This window comes from Vigna angularis, chromosome 7, assembly GCF_016808095.1.
Source record: "Vigna angularis cultivar LongXiaoDou No.4 chromosome 7, ASM1680809v1, whole genome shotgun sequence".
In the NCBI taxonomy this organism is placed as follows: domain Eukaryota; kingdom Viridiplantae; phylum Streptophyta; class Magnoliopsida; order Fabales; family Fabaceae; genus Vigna; species Vigna angularis.
In genome coordinates this window covers 2,721,404-2,738,698 of record NC_068976.1, presented here as the reverse complement: position 1 = coordinate 2,738,698, position 17,295 = coordinate 2,721,404, and the positions used below count along the sequence as shown (strand labels likewise).

The 17,295-nt window shown below is 37.7% G+C and overlaps 1 protein-coding gene across 1 annotated transcript; it reads left to right on the top strand.

Moving 5' to 3' along the window:
- The first annotated feature begins 1,549 nt into the window (after nt 1-1,549).
- LOC108337664 (serine/threonine-protein kinase-like protein At3g51990) lies at nt 1,550-3,297 on the top strand. The gene has a single exon (XM_017574235.2). The coding sequence runs from the start codon at nt 1,705-1,707 to the stop codon at nt 3,103-3,105; it is 1,401 nt and encodes a 466-aa protein (XP_017429724.1). The 5' UTR covers nt 1,550-1,704; the 3' UTR covers nt 3,106-3,297.
- The last annotated feature ends 13,998 nt before the right edge of the window (nt 3,298-17,295 follow it).

Genomic DNA, 17,295 nt, shown 5'->3' with positions numbered 1-17,295 from the left:
AATACATATATCTAACTAATCTTAGAGCAAAAATATCTTGGATCATTTCTTTTCTTAAAGAATTTTCATTTTCTAGTAGATAACTTAGTGTAACTACTCTTGCTTCCAATCTTGTTTACGATGCTTGAATAAACCTTATTAAAAGATTAAAAGTGATGTTCATTTTGTTAGAGACATGATTTTAAGTAATGATCTTGAAATTTGGAATGCATCTTCACATGATCAAATTGCAAATTGCCAAACAAAAGTGTTAACAAATTTTGTTTTATAGTTCTTACATGACAAACTTAGTGTGGTAGAAAAACACTACTTCATTTAGGGGGAAATTTAAAATAGTAAGAGTTAATGTAACTATTTCAAATAGTAAGAGTTAATTTTGAAATTAGTTACAAATTTATTACAATATTTTTGTTATAGAATAAGTTAGTATTTGATAGAGATTTCTATTTTATAACATTTAGTTGTTCCTGTAGCTCCTTTATTTTCATATAAATTGTGTCTATCAACTTCTATTTAATTGAATCAAAGTACAATGCAAGTTGTGTGTTGCATTTCAAAGTTTTTTATAAAGCATATGTACAACATAAATCCTTTGTTTAACTTCTTTGTAGTCACACATAATTTGTTATTATCTATGTACAATATTATTAATATTATATATATATATATATATATATATATATATATATATATATATATTTAAGATGTGAAGAAAGATAAAAGAGATATAGATAAAAAAAATGTTATCATACAATTAGCATATTTAAACCATGATAAATTAAAAACTTTTTAGTATTTGACGAAAAATTATTATCATTGTTATAATTTAGAAAGTGTTTTCTAGATGAAGAATTGACTTTATAATTTCAAAGCAGTATTAGAGCAGATATTGATTACACTAATTAATCAGAAATATATATAATGGAAACAAGATATGTGAAGAAATGAAAAACATTTTCCCGCCCAATAAATGAAGTTTATTTCTTTGTGTTTTTATAAAATGAAAAAAAAATCATCCATCTTTGGTTTTTGTCATGTTTAGTTATAGCATACCATCCCCCACTTTTAGATCTAAGTTATTTTACGTGGATTCTATATGTTTTTTTTCTGTCACTCTTTTTTTTTTCTGAATTCTTTTCTACATTTTTTTCCCACAGGTTTTTAGATTCTCTTCGAATAAAGATTATTTTTGGTGGGTTTTTTCTTGTGCTGTCTTACAATAAGCATTATGAATACATTCATATTAGTATTTTAAAAATTATTTTAATATATTTTGAAACATCAATAATATTCATCAGTATAATTTGAAACACAGCAAGAAAATAAGACAGAAAAACCCAAACAGAAAATCCAAATTCTTTCCTTTCATTCCGCGATTAAATATGCTCGAGAGTTTGCAAGCCTCTTGAATGCATTGACATTAAAAAAACATTTTCAAAAATAAAATAAAAACGTGGAAATCATTGATTTGAAGACATTCTATTATTAACGAACAAAATATTATTAGTGTGGGATCAGAGGATTGTTTAAATGTTCTCAGATCACTTACTATTGTCATACGTTCCTTCAAGCTTTGAACCATTTATTTATTTCCATTTAATTCAATCACCCAAATCAATAAATCGATCTATCTATATGTTAAATGTTTCTCTCGTCACAGTTACGCCCTCTCTTTTCTAATTTCTCACTCACAAGGCAAAAACAATGCGCTACCTCACTTGCAACGCCGAGACAGCAATAGCCATATGCCACCCTCACTCCCCCAAGAAGAACAAAAGGCCCACAAGCCCAACACAGGCCCACACCGTGCCACACTTCGCCTACTCCGACATCCTCGCCGCCACGAACGCTTTCTCCGCCGACACCTTCTTAGGCAAAGGCAGCCACGGCAGAGTCTACAAAGCCACCCTCCACGGCGGCGCGCTCATCGCTGCCGTCAAAAAAACCAAACCTTCTAAGGAGATAGAAATTCTCTCCCACCTCAAAAGCCCGCGCTTGGTCAACCTAATTGGCTTCTGCAACGACCGAACTAACTGCAACAATAGCAAACTCATTGTTGTGGAGTATATGCCCAACGGTTCGCTCCACGACCTTCTCCACTCCACCAAAACGGTTGGGCCTCCCGGTTGGACAGCCCGTGTCCGGTTCGCGGTTCACGTCGCAAAAGCTGTTCGTTTTTTGCACTCGTCTGAACCTCCCGTTATTCACCGTGATATTAAATCGTCCAACGTGTTAATCGACGATAAGTGGAAAGCGCGACTCGGTGACTTCGGACTCGCGTTTCGAGGACACATGGCGGATTCTCGCGTGCCGCCAGCGGGGACGTTAGGGTACCTCGACCCGTGCTATCTTGCGCCGGGGGACTTGAGTCCCAAGAGCGATGTCTTCAGTTTTGGAATCTTGCTGCTGGAGATAGCGAGTGGGAGGCACGCGATTGACGTGAGGCACAGTCCGCCGTCGGTGTTGGATTGGGCGGTGCCGTTGGTCCGCCGTGGCCAGTTCCGGGATATTTGCGACCCCCGGATCGGGGTGCCGCCGAACATGGCAGCGTTCCGCAGGATGATGGTGCTAGCCGCGAGGTGTGTGACGTCAACGGCGGAGAGTCGGCCGACGATTGCGGAGGTGGTGGAGTGTCTGACGGCGGTAAAGAAGAATTTTGACGCAACGCTGGTGTGGATGAGAATGATACGGCGCGTGGTGAAGGCGCGTGGCGATGATTGGGACAGGAGTGAGGAGTATGTGAGATTAGTTAAAGGCGGGAGTAGAAAGAGTAGAAGGAATGGGAAGGTATCTAGCATGTTGGGTGTACAGTATGAGAATGGACCCGCAAATCACATGGTTAGGTCAAGATCCGTTGGTTCTGTTTTTTTCGGGGATGTGAAAATTAACTCGGTTATGGAACGGTACCCTAACCAATTCGGGTTCGGGTATAGGAAGGTAAGGCTAAAGAGATCGATGTCTATGGGGCTTTTGAAACATTATGGTAATGAATCAAATACGTGTCATGAGAGGCATAACGATACTCATAACAATGATTACGTTATAGTGAGTTCCACAGAGATGGAACTTTCAAAGTTGGGTATTGTGGATAAGAATTTGGACTAGAGAATCGAAGTAACTGAGTATCATATATTGCTTTTGTGATTGAGTTTTTGATACACATGCATGGGAAGAGGGTTACCCAGAAACGATTCGGTGCATGTGGATACCACTAACACTTTAGCATCTTACTTGTCAACAGAAAAGAAATTGCTGACCTAGTCATATTAATAATAATATTCATGATTTTGATGTTGAGGTTGTTTTTCATTTCTTACTTTGCAAATGTGTTCTTTTCCAAATTGTTATAGACCAAGAAACAAAGTAACTCTCTTCTTAATCCAGCAAGAGCATAATGAATATACATACATATCACACCAACATCTCAATATAATCCAACCAGAACACTTAAATACCAATACCGTATATCACGATTACTCATGATATGCGCATATAGTGAGGGCCATGAAAGATGCGAGTGACCGACATGAGGCAACATAAACAAGATCACGACCACAAAATGAAAGAGAAACAGTGGAGCATGTCTAGCAATGACAGGCAACAAGCATAGAGCATTTAAAGCTAGATTGATTGTCTTGTGGGAAAATATAACAGCCAGAAACATGTGGTTGTTATACAGTAACTGTACAGAGTCGTGAGTGTTTGGATGATATCTCTTGTTCCCTTTCCTACGGGGCTGTTATGTAGTGCTGCGTGCATTTAATGCATTTTGGATCCTTATGAACTGTCCCAACACAGAATAAGAGGTTTTTTTATTTTATTTATTCACATTTCTCTCCATTAGTGTTCAGATGCTCAGATCCACTTAGAGTCTACGGCAAAGGTAAATCGATCATGTTTCATTTATTACAGCAGGTTTTGGTTTGCATTTACCAACATTTGTCTTAGGTTGTCTAACTATCTCTACTTTGTATTAATTAGTGAGACAATATTTTTGTGTAAAGGTCCATAAAAACTTACCACTATACAATCCCTTACACTTGATATGAAAAGGTTGGTAAAAAGCCTAGCGTCATAAAAACAATCCAGTCTTAGATTGTTGAAACAAACGAGAATTAAAAACTTAGATTTAAAGTCTAATTCAACTAATTTTATAGAGTAAATTCATCTCAGTTTTTTAGTGATTGTGTGATCTTTAAATACCCTCACGTCCAAAGTGAGCTTCGCACATCTAGTTATATATTTAAAATTTGTTTTATCTTTAATTAATTTAGAATTTTCGATACACTTTAAATTATTTTGATATTATTTTAAATAAATCTAATTTAATCCAAAATAATTAATTTTTTAAAATTTTATTCACTTATAAAATATAATATCATTTTATCTTTAATCAACATTTTATCTTTAATCAACGTGAAAATAAAAATAATAATTTAAAACACCAAAGAATTATCACTTTAATTTATTATAAAAAATTATAGAAAAATCGTTAAAAACTTTTTAGCTAGAGATTAACTAATTAGGAACAGATAGAATCAAAGAACAATTTTCTATAATCTTTACATGTTTGCGTCTGTGTCTGTATTTGAGTCTATGTTTGTGTGTTTATGTGTCATTGTGAGTATGTGCATGTGTTCGTTTGTGTGTGTTTATGTTTTTGTATTTGTGTCTATGTTTGTCTCTGTGTGTGTGTTTATGTATGTATATGTGTCTGTGTTCTTGTGTGCGTGTGTGTCTCTGTGTCTATGTTTGTGTGTATATGTGTGTTTGTATTTGTGTTTGTGTGTGTGTGTTTGTATGTCTATCACTACAAAAAAGAAGGGCATTACCGAAGGCCAAAAGCCCTCGGAAAAAGCCCAAAACCGTCGGTAGAAGACATTTACAGACGGCTTATCGACGGCCAAAAAGCCCTCGGTAATTCGCTTGTCGCTAACATTTACCGAGGGCTCTCGCCCTTCGGTAATTTACCGAGGGCTCTCGCCCTTCGGTAATTTCCGAAGGGCAAAAGCCTTCGCTAATTACCGAAGGGCGAAAGCCTTCGCTAATTTTCGAAGGGCAGAAGCCTTCGGTAATTACCGAAGGGCGAAAGCCCTCGGTAATCAGCCAACATGGGTATTTACCGAAGGGCAAAAGCCTTCGGTAATCAGCAAGCGTTGGTATTTACCGAAGGGCGAAAGCCTTCGGTAAGACGAACGGAAATGTCAAAGACTGGTTTGTTTATTATGAAACCAACAACAAACCTGCATAACAATTTTCATACACAAACAGACCTGCATAACAATTTTCAAGCACATACAGACCTGCATAATGTGCATCTTAAAGATGCAATCATTGATCAATAATATCCATAGAACATCGATTAATGCATAGAACATGTATTTATATTAATAACATATAAGAATGTAACATAATGATAGACTAACATCCAAATCATTAAACTGATCTAACATCCAAATGATGTAAACTCCAAATGTGATAATATCATATTGTTTCTATAACTTCATTATAACAAAATGAATTCAATACTGTACATAGTTATCATCAGAATGATCTTCATCATCCTGCTCCGGTATAGATGGTTGGACTGCTGTGGGTTGGACTGATGAGGGTTGGACTGATGAGGGCTGCTGAGGGACAGCGGGTGACGAGGAGGGTTGTGGCTGGGTCGGAGGGATAACTAATTCATCCCGTGAAGTAGCAGGCAACACTCTCATGACCAGGGCCTTGAAGTTTGTAAACTCTGCTCTCAAATCAGTGATTTCCTGGTCACGTTGCTCAAGTGCCTGCGTGAGGCGGAGAACGACCTCATCAGGAGTAGTGGTGGAAGAAGAAGGTTGGTGCTTCAGAGTACCTCCTCTCGATGCTGTATAGTTTGCAGCAAGTTGTCCTGCACCGTACACTCGTCCCTTTTTCTTTCCACCAACGATGTCGACCCAGCACTGTGTCCTACGGATGTCATCTTCTGCATTATTGGCATCATCCGGTGTAGGAGCTGACTCATGTTTAGATCTAACCTGTGAAAGTCTCGTAGAAAATTCTTCCTGTTGAAACATTAAAAGCAATGTTAGGGAATGATAGAATAACTTAAATGAAAAATTAGTAATAGTAATAGTAATAGTGTTATTTGCTTACATGAGTCTTCCGAGATCTTTCATCAATGAATTGATTAGTGCCCTTCCTTACATGAGTCTGTGCAAAGACCTCATCAACATGGACCGCCCGTCCCAAAGCTTGTGCCTGTAACATAATTTAGAATTAGAAGTGTACGTATGAAATAAATACATAACTCATATATGAAAGAAAAAGTTATGTGATGAAATTATACCATACGAATGGCATGCTCATGAATGGTGATCGACCCACCAGTATGCAGGGTGCCATCCCTTTCAGACGCTCTGTTCCTCTGGGCTTTGGCACATTTATTGCGAAACTCTACTGTATTCCAATGAGCCAGTAAAGAGTTCCAAATTATTTCACCCAGCCAGTAAGGGCGCTGTCCTGCATTGCGGGCATCCCTAAACATCTCTGACAGTCGATGAGATGCTTTCATGTGGAAATTTCTGTGTATCTGTCTTTCATGTTCAGGTTTCCACTGCACCTTCATCTGTAACATTAAAGAGAACAAACATTGATTATAGAACATAGTAAAATAAGAGGGACAATTAGTTAAATAGATTGTTCACCTGAAAGCGCTGCTAGAAGGGCTTTTTGTCGTCATCAGGAATTGCTCCCCAAGTAGGCCATGGACTTAGAAACTGTTGCTTAATTGAACGTGTGATGGCCTGGGAAGCAACCCTAGATGGAATAAACCTGCAGGATAAAAGTCAAACATCTCTTACAGTAGGGTTTAAACATCAAATTATATCAAGAGATTAAAAACTTACCCTTTACCATACGGCTCAATCCATGGTCGATCATGGAGGGGCGGGTCAAGACCTTCAGCATCACCACTTGAATCTTGATCAGCAGATGGTGTGACAGTGTCAGAAGGCGGTATAACAGATGAGGAAGGTATAGAAGTAGGGTCAGGGACAGGAGTGGGGGTTATAACCACAGGGGGAGGAGTGGGGGTTATAATTACAGGAGGAGGAAGAGGGTCTATTGCAGGGGTAGTAGAAGGGTGTACTGCAGGGGTAGGAGTAGGGTCTACTGCAGGTGTAGGAGGCTGTACTGTAGGGGTAGGAGGAGGCCCCACAGATGATGTACTGCCGGCAGTAGTGGTAGGTAGTCTAGCAGGCATCCTAAGTACATACTTTGGTGCCTGTCGTTGCCTCTTTCTAGGCCTTGCTACCCCCTTTCCTTTATCAGGACGTTCTGAACCTTGTCTTGTCATTACTGCATTTAAATGGTTACAAATAAAGCGAAAAAATAGAAATGAGTAACGAAGGATCAATGATTTTTAAAGTAAATGTATAAATAATTGCATACAACTTTTAAGATGGTATTTTAGATAACTCTATTGAAATGACAGTTCAATTTGCTACAATGGATGTCCAACATTCAATCGTCGTCATCATGATCTTCATCTTCATCTTCTTCTTCTTCATCATCGTCTTTATCATCATCATCTTCATCTTCATCTTCTTCTTCGTCGTCGTCATCATCATCATCATCTTCTTGTTCGTCTTCTTCTTTTTCTTCTTCTTCTTGTTCTTCTTGTTCTTCATCACCTTGTATTGTTGCTTGTAATTCATCTCCATCACCATCAGGGTCGACCAATGCGGTTATACGTTCAACTTCAATAACTTCTTGTGGTTGTGACATTTGGTCAAGTTGGTAGGCAACATCTTCCTCAACCTCATTTGAGTCAATGCGACCTCTAGGCTTGGTTTGTATTGCTACGGCCCAACCACGCTTGTCAATATTGCGGAATGGTGGATATGGCACATAATAAACCTGTCTGACATTAGTTGGTAGAATGAAAGGATCAAAGGGTCCATATCTTAATCTCTGGTTGAGTTCGACAATATTAAAGCGTGGATCGACTCTAGTACCAGCTCTAGAAGGATCAAACCATTCACAATAAAAAAGTACTACTCTGTTTGGAGAAGTAGTGTTGTTGTACTCTAACTCATATATTTTATGAATGATGCCATAGAAATCATCATAAGAACCCTCTGTTAGGCCCTTCACATAGACACCACAATTTGATGTTTTTTTTCCTTTAGACCATTCATGTGTATGGAATTTGTAACCATTGGTGAAGTAAGTGTGCCATTCTTTGACACATCTCACTGGCCAATTCGACAGATGTCTTAACTCTTGAACCGTGGGAGTTAATGCCTGATTAAAAACCTACAAAGGTACTAACAAAATTATAAAAGCAAGAGTGAAATTAACCTTGCTCTAAATGTAGGAAAAAGTACGGACCTGATTTCTAAACCAATGTTGAAACTCTGAGTGTATTCTAGCAGAAGTATTTCCTTCTACAACTTGCTCAGCCACAACAAATGAGCTGGTACAAATGAAATTAATTAGTGTATAATAATTCAACCGTTTGAAAGATAAGAGATGGATGATGACATACTCAAGGTACGGCTTTACTTCACTGCAATTGATTAAGACATGGACATGAGCAGAGTTGAATTCAGCATCAGTTAACCAATGAGTGAATTCTTTCCCTGCGTGACGGCCTGATTGTCGGAACACGGATAATGCACCTTCACGTGGTTCAACTTGCCATTGCATTTCATTTCTGACATGAGTGGGGGACAACATGAAGTTTTTGAAATAATGTGAACAAAAATACGCTGTCTCTCTATGCAAGTAAGCTACACAAATTGAGCCTTCTACTCTAGCTTTATTTTTAACTGAACGTTTGGATTCTCCCATAAACCTTTCAAATGGATACATCCACCTGTATTGCACAGGTCCCCCAAGCCAAGCTTCATATGAAAGATGAATTGGAATATGCTCCATTGAATCAAAGAATGCAGGAGGGAATATTCTTTCTAATTTGCACAGAATAATTGGGATATTTTCATCCATCTTTTTAAGGGAATTCTCCTTTAGTGTCGTGCAACAGAAATCTTTAAAGAAGTTACTGATCTCTATCAGTGGATTTAACACGTGGATTGGCAAACAACTGAACGCAAGAGGGATTAAAGTCTCCATGAATACATGACAATCATGACTCTTCAACCCTTGAATAGTACCGTTCTGAACATTGGCACATCTGGACAAGTTAGAAGCATATCCATCTGGCATTCTAAGCTCCTTGATCCATCCACACACTATTCTTGCCTCGTCTTTTGAAATGGTGTAATTTGCTTTTGGTTTAAATAATCGGCCGTTACCTTGCGCCTTCAACTCTAAGTCTTTTCGTCCACAATACAAAGGTAAATCTTTTCTTGCTTTCTCATTATCTTTTGTTTTACCGCTAACATTCATAACTGTGTTGAAGACATTGTCAAAGAAATTCTTTTCTGTGTGCATGACATCGAGGTTGTGTCTTAGCAAGTTGTCTTTCCAATAGGGAAGTTCCCAGAATATGCTTCTTTTAGTCCAATTATGCCATTCTCCAAACCCTTCTATCCTATTCTGACCAGATTCAGTGACTTTTGGATAGTCTTTCACTCTTCTCCAAACGTGTGATCCAGTGAACTTGGGCGGGGGCATATCCGTTTCAACTTGCCCTTTGCGAAATGCCTTTTTGTTTCTTCTAAATGGGTGATCAATGGGCAAGAACCGTCGATGGCAGTCAAACCAACTACTTTTCCGACCATAACTCAATTGGAATGACTTTGTATGTTCCATGCAATGTGGACAAGCTAATCGACCATGCGTGCTCCAACCAGATAACATGCCATACGCTGGAAAGTCATTAATAGTCCACATCAAGGCTGCCCTCATAAGGAAATTTTGCTTCCTTGAAACGTCATACGTCCAAACACCATTCCATAACTTCTTCAAATCATCAATCAAAGGCTCCAAATAAACATCAATCAATGATTTGGGATTAGATGGACCTGGTATTATACACGATAGAAACATGTAAGGCTTTGTCATACACATCTCAGGTGGTAGATTGTATGGGGTTACTATCACGGGCCAGCATGAATATGGTGATGCAGACGCCTGAATGTACGGGGTAAACCCATCAGAGCATAGACCAAGTTTGACGTTACGTGGTTCGCTAGCAAAGGATGGATGTTTACGATTGAAGTGTTTCCAAGCTTCACCATCAGAAGGATGACGCAAAAATCCGGGAGTTTTGTTACCATCATGCCATGTCATGTGTTGTGATGTTTGCATTGAAGTAAACAATCTTTGTAATCTTGGAATTATAGGCAAGTAGAACATGGACTTTATTGGAATTGGTTTTTTTTGCCTCCGTCCAGCATGCATTGTATGATAACGAGGTGAGCCACAAAACTTGCATTCGTCCAACAATGCATCATTTTTGCCACTGTCATTGTCATAGAATAACATACATCCATTAACACAACAATCAATCTTCTTAACATCCAATCCCAACTTCGAAACACATTTTTTGGCTTGGTAATAATTCTTCGGCATGAAATTGGTTGGTGGTGTCAAATCTAACATCAATTTTGTATAGAAGTCCACTGCTTCAATGGGAACGTTCCAATTAGATTTGCCAGCCATGAGTCTAATGCATACTGACAATTTCGACTAAGATGAACCTTCAAATACAGGTAGATTTGCCTCTGTAAGTAAATTGTAAAACCTTTGCGTCGTTTCATTTGGAGGCTCTTCATCATGACTATCATCTGCTTCTTCAGCATGGTGACGAAGAGCATTGTCGACCATCTCTTGCATATAGGCAAATTGATCTATCTTAGATGTATGTACAATAGTATTCGAACCTGATGCAACCCGTTTTACAGCTGCAGTGGAGGTCGAAGGAATTTCTTCACCATGAAATGTCCAGACCGTGTAATTAGGCATGAACCCTTTTTGGTAAAGGTGAACTTTGACGACTTCATCTTTCAAAATCCTTGTACATTCGCACTTGATGCATGGACATCGAATCCCTCCATCAAGGGCATAATATTGATATCGTCGGGCCGTCTCCACGAACTCTTCAACTCCGATGACAAAAGATTCCTTTAAACCTCTCCTTCCACTATAACAACGGTCGTACATCCATCCACGATGGTTGGGAAAATGGGCCATGTTCTGTGACAAGCCAAACAAATAAAAACTTAGCCAAAACAGCAACACTCCATGTGACATAAGTAATAAACCTATTACTACTCAAGTCGAACATGGAAGGCAATTTGAACACTATTGTCATAGGCATTCAATAAGGGCATGCAAAGAGAAGTCCTCACTATTGAAATGCCTTAGACATACTAAGGGGCTGTGTATTAAAGTTGGAGGACGCAACTTATTACTACTGAAGTTCTCTTGTCTAGAGTACTTCCAAATATTTTCTAGGTTCTAAGTGTTTATAGTATTTTCACCCTTCTCATTGCATTGAGAATGTGTGTAGTACCATAGGATTTTAAATGACTACTTAACTTAATGAAGTTGTAGCCTAATAAACGAAAGACAATATACATGAACATACAATATAGACATCAACATAATTTAGGCAATCAAATATCTATAAAAGCATGGATATATACTATAATTTGTGGTTTATGGAATTCTTTGCTTTTGAATAGTTTACTAGGTCCATTTCACTACTCTGGACATGTTAGGATGTTCACATTAGTTAAACTAAGTGTACATTAGGTCTAATTTTAGGTTTAAGTAGCCCAATTTTGAGATTTAGGTTGTTTTTGTAGTGTGAGTTTCTAGGTAGCTACGTTTTACCATTCTAAACTTGTTAGGACAGCTTCTTATAAGTTTCTTAGGCTACTTTAGTGTAGTTTGAAAATTTTTACCATTGTAAGGCATTTTTAGTACTCATTTTGAGGAAGATAAAGTTGTATTGGGTGTCAATTTTCGTGCAGCAGTGATTTTGTGCTATTTGGCAGTTTAAACAAGTCCTAATTGTTGTTTTAAACTTGTTAGAACATTCAAATTGAAGCCAGATTCATCTATGGGCAATTTGCATATTCAAACCTGATTTTTGAGTGAAATTGGGAACTAAAAGGGTGAATCTGCTATACAGTTTGGTTTTGAACCCAATTAGAGTTCAAACAAGTTTAAATTGATGAATTAAATAGTTTAAGGTACTTTTATCCTTCTGCATCAATAGTTTCAACAACTTGCTCAATCTAACACTTTGCTAATCATTTCAAACTATACATATCTTTTGATCAAATAATTCCATTTGGAAACATCAAACCCAGCTTTTGCCAATCCAGAAATGAAATTAAAAGATTGGAAATATCAAACAGCATTCAAATAAGGAAACTGCACCAGAAAATGACACTTAAAGTGGTGCTTGCAGTGGCAAAAATGAATGACAGGGTGTCTAAGGCTTAATTGAGACCTCAAGGAAGTTTATATCATCAATTTGGATGTGTGCAAACACTTAAAGAGCAAAGGAAAAGACTACACCAGAAAATCAATAATCCACTTCCAATTTCAAGCAAATTTGATGGTTTGGATGGTGATTTTGCATATAGGATTGTAAATGACCATTTCAGCAGTTCACACAAGTTTGAAATGCTGAAATAAACTAGTGCAAACATATACAAATCACAGAAACATCCAAACTCAACAATTCAAAGCAGTTGTAGCCAATTATGCACCACTTTTAATCAAAACTGTACCAGATAATGTGGTTGGAAAATGGAAAATCAGTGTCCAAAATGAATGGTACTGTGTTTAAAGCTCAACTGAGACTTCCAGCAAGTTTAGATGATGAAATAGAATGTGTACAATCACTTAGGCAACAAAGAAAGTAACCACATCAGAAATTCATTAGTTCACTTCCCAAAATTTAACAAAATGTGAGTATTTCAAATGTCAAGTTGCACCAAAGCTGGAAATTGACCAATTGAACAGTGCAGAGAAGTTTGAAATGGCCAATTATACTTGCACAAACGGTCAAACAGTACAGAAGAACACTAATTCTCAAAATCACCTTGTAAGTTGGCAACTATGCAGTAAAAATGGCCAAACAACACCGAGAATTAAAAATATAACAGAGTCAATGCTGGATGGATCAACAAACATGTAAGAAAGGTCCTAAGCAACTACATTCTAGGTTGAAAATGTTAGCTAGGAGATGTTAAATGGCCTAAGACACAATAAAGAAGTCAAGCACGGTGTAGAAGCTTGGATAAAACAGTAACAGTGTTTTCAAACCAGATTTCAAGCAACTGATGTATGCAGCAAATTATGCAGCCTTTTTTACACCAATTTGCACCACAATTGAAAACAAATACTACAACCAAACTGGACAGCACAAACAAAGCTTATGGAAGTCCTAATTCACTAGATCTAGCTGCAGAATATTAGCTACGACATATTTAAAGACATAAAACACATGCAAGGATATCAATCACGGTGAAAAGATTGATTAAAATATGTGACAGCACTTTGCTAATGGATTTGAAGCAACTTAGATATGCTTTTTGCATTTTATGGATTAATACAAGTTGCCACTACTTGAGACATGTGTAATAACATCAAATGGTGTTTAAAAGTTGCTAGCAGATTTCAATTAGTAATATCTTGGCCTAAGTGCAAAGTTGTTTCTTAAACCATCATATTTTGAGTTAAATTAGGAAGTGGCGAGGTCAATCTGAGTAGCAATCTGGTTTTAACTCATTTCAGAGTTTGAACATGTTTCAAATCACTAATTAAAGTTGCTGAAGTGATTCATTTCGAGTTTAAGCCACTTCTGTGGAAAGTTGAGTTTCAAACCACCAAAATCAAGCCAAATTTTTCTACTGCAGTGTTGAAAACTGAATCTGTTTTGATAATGGTGATCTTCAAATTTCAATTTGGATTGTAGCAAGAGCTGGTTCAGTGTTTTAGATTGAAAGTAAATGATCAAAATAAGCCATATAAAGTGTTAAAAAGCTTGCAGAACCGTGCAATCCAGTTTCAAGCAGTTAAAACCCCAAAACACAAAATGTGATTCTCTTTGGGGCATTTCATCAAACAGTTTTGGAAAATATCAAACGGTTTGGTTTCACCTTGATTTCAACCTGCATTTTGGCTTTTCTTGCTTTATTAATCTACTCTAGAGCTTTGTTAGGATCTATTTTCAGTGCCTCCTTTATTAATAGCCTTAATTGCTTGTTTGTCTTTAAATTGAAAATCTGGTTTTGTCCATAATAAGACAGTTCTGTTCCAGCCTTACTTTCTAATTTCTGGTGCTGTTTAGATGCTTATTGGTGCAGATTTTGTGCTAGGGTAGATGCTCATGCTACTGGTAGCATCTTGAGGGGTGGAAACTTGTATAGCTCTTGATCTAAGTGCCTTTACAGTAAGGGAAAATAGCTTCTAGAAACACCATTCTGCAGTGAGAAAAAGAGTGAAAAATTGGCAAATCCTATAGCCAAATTTTGAGAGGCTAGCTCAATATCAAAGTGAATGAGAGATTGAGTGTTTTGAACCTCAAAGAAACTTGCTAGAGTACCCTAAAACAGTGCGAAAATAGTGTTGTGAGGTTGCACCCAAAGCTAAATAGCCCTGGCCGAGAGGAAAATTTTGGCACTGAAAAATTCATTTTCTCAAATTAAATTGTGCTATCAAGGTGGTTTCTATAGTTTCTAATTTGATAAACATTTTACATGATCAAAAGGATTTTGAAAACTTGTTAATTGAACAAGTTTCTATAGTTGAAGGTGCAGATTTCAACTTCTCAAAGTTGTTCAAAACAGATTTCTTCACATCTTGTTTATATCAGTTCAGTTTCTAGTTTTCTGGTGCTATATCTGTTTTAGCCAGTTTTCTCTCCAAATTCTATTTAATTCAAAATCATTTTTGATAGTTCATTAATTTGTTCAGTTTGGAGCATTAGATATTCTTGCTGGTTTGATATAACAGTGCAGGTTTTCACTTGAAGGGTGTCTTATAGCTTGTGCAGCAGATTTTCAAAGTAAAGAATTGAATTCAATCACAGCTTAAGAACCAGATTTCCAAGTGATTTTGGAGTTTGAATAAGCAAAATTCATAGACGAAAGCCTTGCAGCATAGTGCAATTGCTCGTGATTTAAATTCAACCTATGCAGAATTGTTTTGGAGAGCTTTGTGAAGACCATTAAGAGTGAGATGAATGTGCTCTAGTTGCAGAACACGTAGCAGCTTTTATTCTTCAAAGCTCAAAGACCAAAGGAATTTGCAAGGACAATATGTTGAAAATAAGATAAGCAAGTGTTGTTATATTTATTAATTTGGAGAAGGGGCTTCAAGGTAACAAATACCACACGGCCATTGCAAAGGGGCCACGGTTTTGGACAATTGTGAAAGCATTAAGCACATGAAGAAGCACATAATGGGAGGGGCCACCACTTTGAAAGTTTACGTGAAAGTGGATGAACTACAAAATGCAAAGCTTTTGGTTTTTCAAACACATGGCCCCATGTTGGACAATTCATTTTGGAATGATATGGAATAAAAGAGAAGGGGCCACGTTGGAAGTTGGAAGCTAACGTCCACACATGGGAGGAGTTGCAAAATGAAGTGCTGAATTTGATTTAATTAATGTTATTAAGGGAAGTGGTTTCACGGCTCACATGTGCAAAAGATGTGCAGATTTTTGTTTTGACCATGCTCTTCCACTCCACATAAGCATTTGGTCTTGGACCTTAATTGGAAAACAAGCTCACGACCACCACTCATTTGCTGAAGTATCAGGGATGGAAAATAGAAAAGCACACGGCCCTTTCATTTTAGCAAGCATCCAGCACATGTTTTGGAATAAAAAAAGGGGTCACACTTGTTGAAAGCTCACGGACAGGGCAGTAGAAGAGGGAGCTCACGGTGCAGCACCTTGAAGAAGAAGAAGTCCAGCAGTTTGGAGCAGCCACCATCCATGGTTTTCTTTGAAGAACATCCAGCTCCACACGGCCTATTCATTCTTCATTCACACATCCAAGAAGAATCCAGTAGCTAGTCAAAGCAAAGAAGAAGGAGAAGCTAACGTTGAAAGAAGGAAGAGGGGTGGTGTGCATGGTCTTATTTCAGCTGGAAGAAGCAACACGCCCACGAGAAGCTTGGGAGCTGCAAAGTGCAGAGTTCACGGCCTGCATAATCTAGCAAAGGAGTAAAGGGCAGCTGGTCCAATAGAGAAGACCTTCACAGTCCAGCAAAGAAAAGCCAACACATGACCTTGGAAGAAGAGGAAGCATCCATAAAGAGAACCATCCAGCAGCAAGAAGAAGTGAAACGTTGGAATGGAGAATGGAGAAGGACGAACATGTCTCGGCCAGCAGCTTGGAGGAGCAAAAGTCGTGATGGGCTGGAATGGTGTGCAAGAGGACAAGATTGAGGGCCCTCACCTATTTTCATACGTGTCCAAGGAGTAGGAGCAAATTGGGAAAAAGATAGAAGAAGAAAAGAGAAAGACAGAAGAAGAGAAGAGAGCAGAAGATGAGAGAAGAGAAAAAGAAAATAGAGAAAAGGAGCATTTCCTACTGATGGCAAATTCTACTCCTACAATTCAAAGGGAACCAAAAAGGGAAGGTTTCCAATCCTTTAATTCTTCTTCAATTATCTTTAAGTCTTTGCATGATAACTTCTCTTTTAAACCAAAAAGGGAAGGTCTCCAATCCTTTAATTCTTTGCATTCACGTTCAACTACTGTGTTTGTGTGTTTTGGTTTCTAAATGACTAGTCAAGCCTTTATATAGGCTAAAGCAAACAGCTAAAACTGGAAAACGAATCAACAAGACTGGTAACAACTAACTAAGTACGTAAATCAAAGGTAAGAACTAACTAAGTACCTATATCACATGCACGCATACCATGATATCATGACCAGTTTCATAACAACATTTATTCTAATATACTCAAACAAAACTGAATCAAATGTCCAGGACTTTAATACATTTAAAACCTTCATACCCTTTAGCAATATGGCCATAACACTACATTTCACACATGAAACATAGCTTGGAATATAAGAAAAAATAACATTCAACCTAATATGACCATAGCAGTCTGTGGTTTCAATCCTTACCAAACAAGGATCAGTAATACAAGCAATGTAATTCCTAAGATGAACTCAAAACACTCTAATAATACAATCTCATTCTTTTAGTAATGCAACGACATTTTTATTCAACATTTAACCATAATTCTACACCAATGCTCACTTCATTCAGAGACAAAGAGCTTACCTCCACGCTACAACCTCCCTGGACGAAGACAGCCTCCTAACACCACATTTTTTCCCTACACTGCGCTTCACTCGAC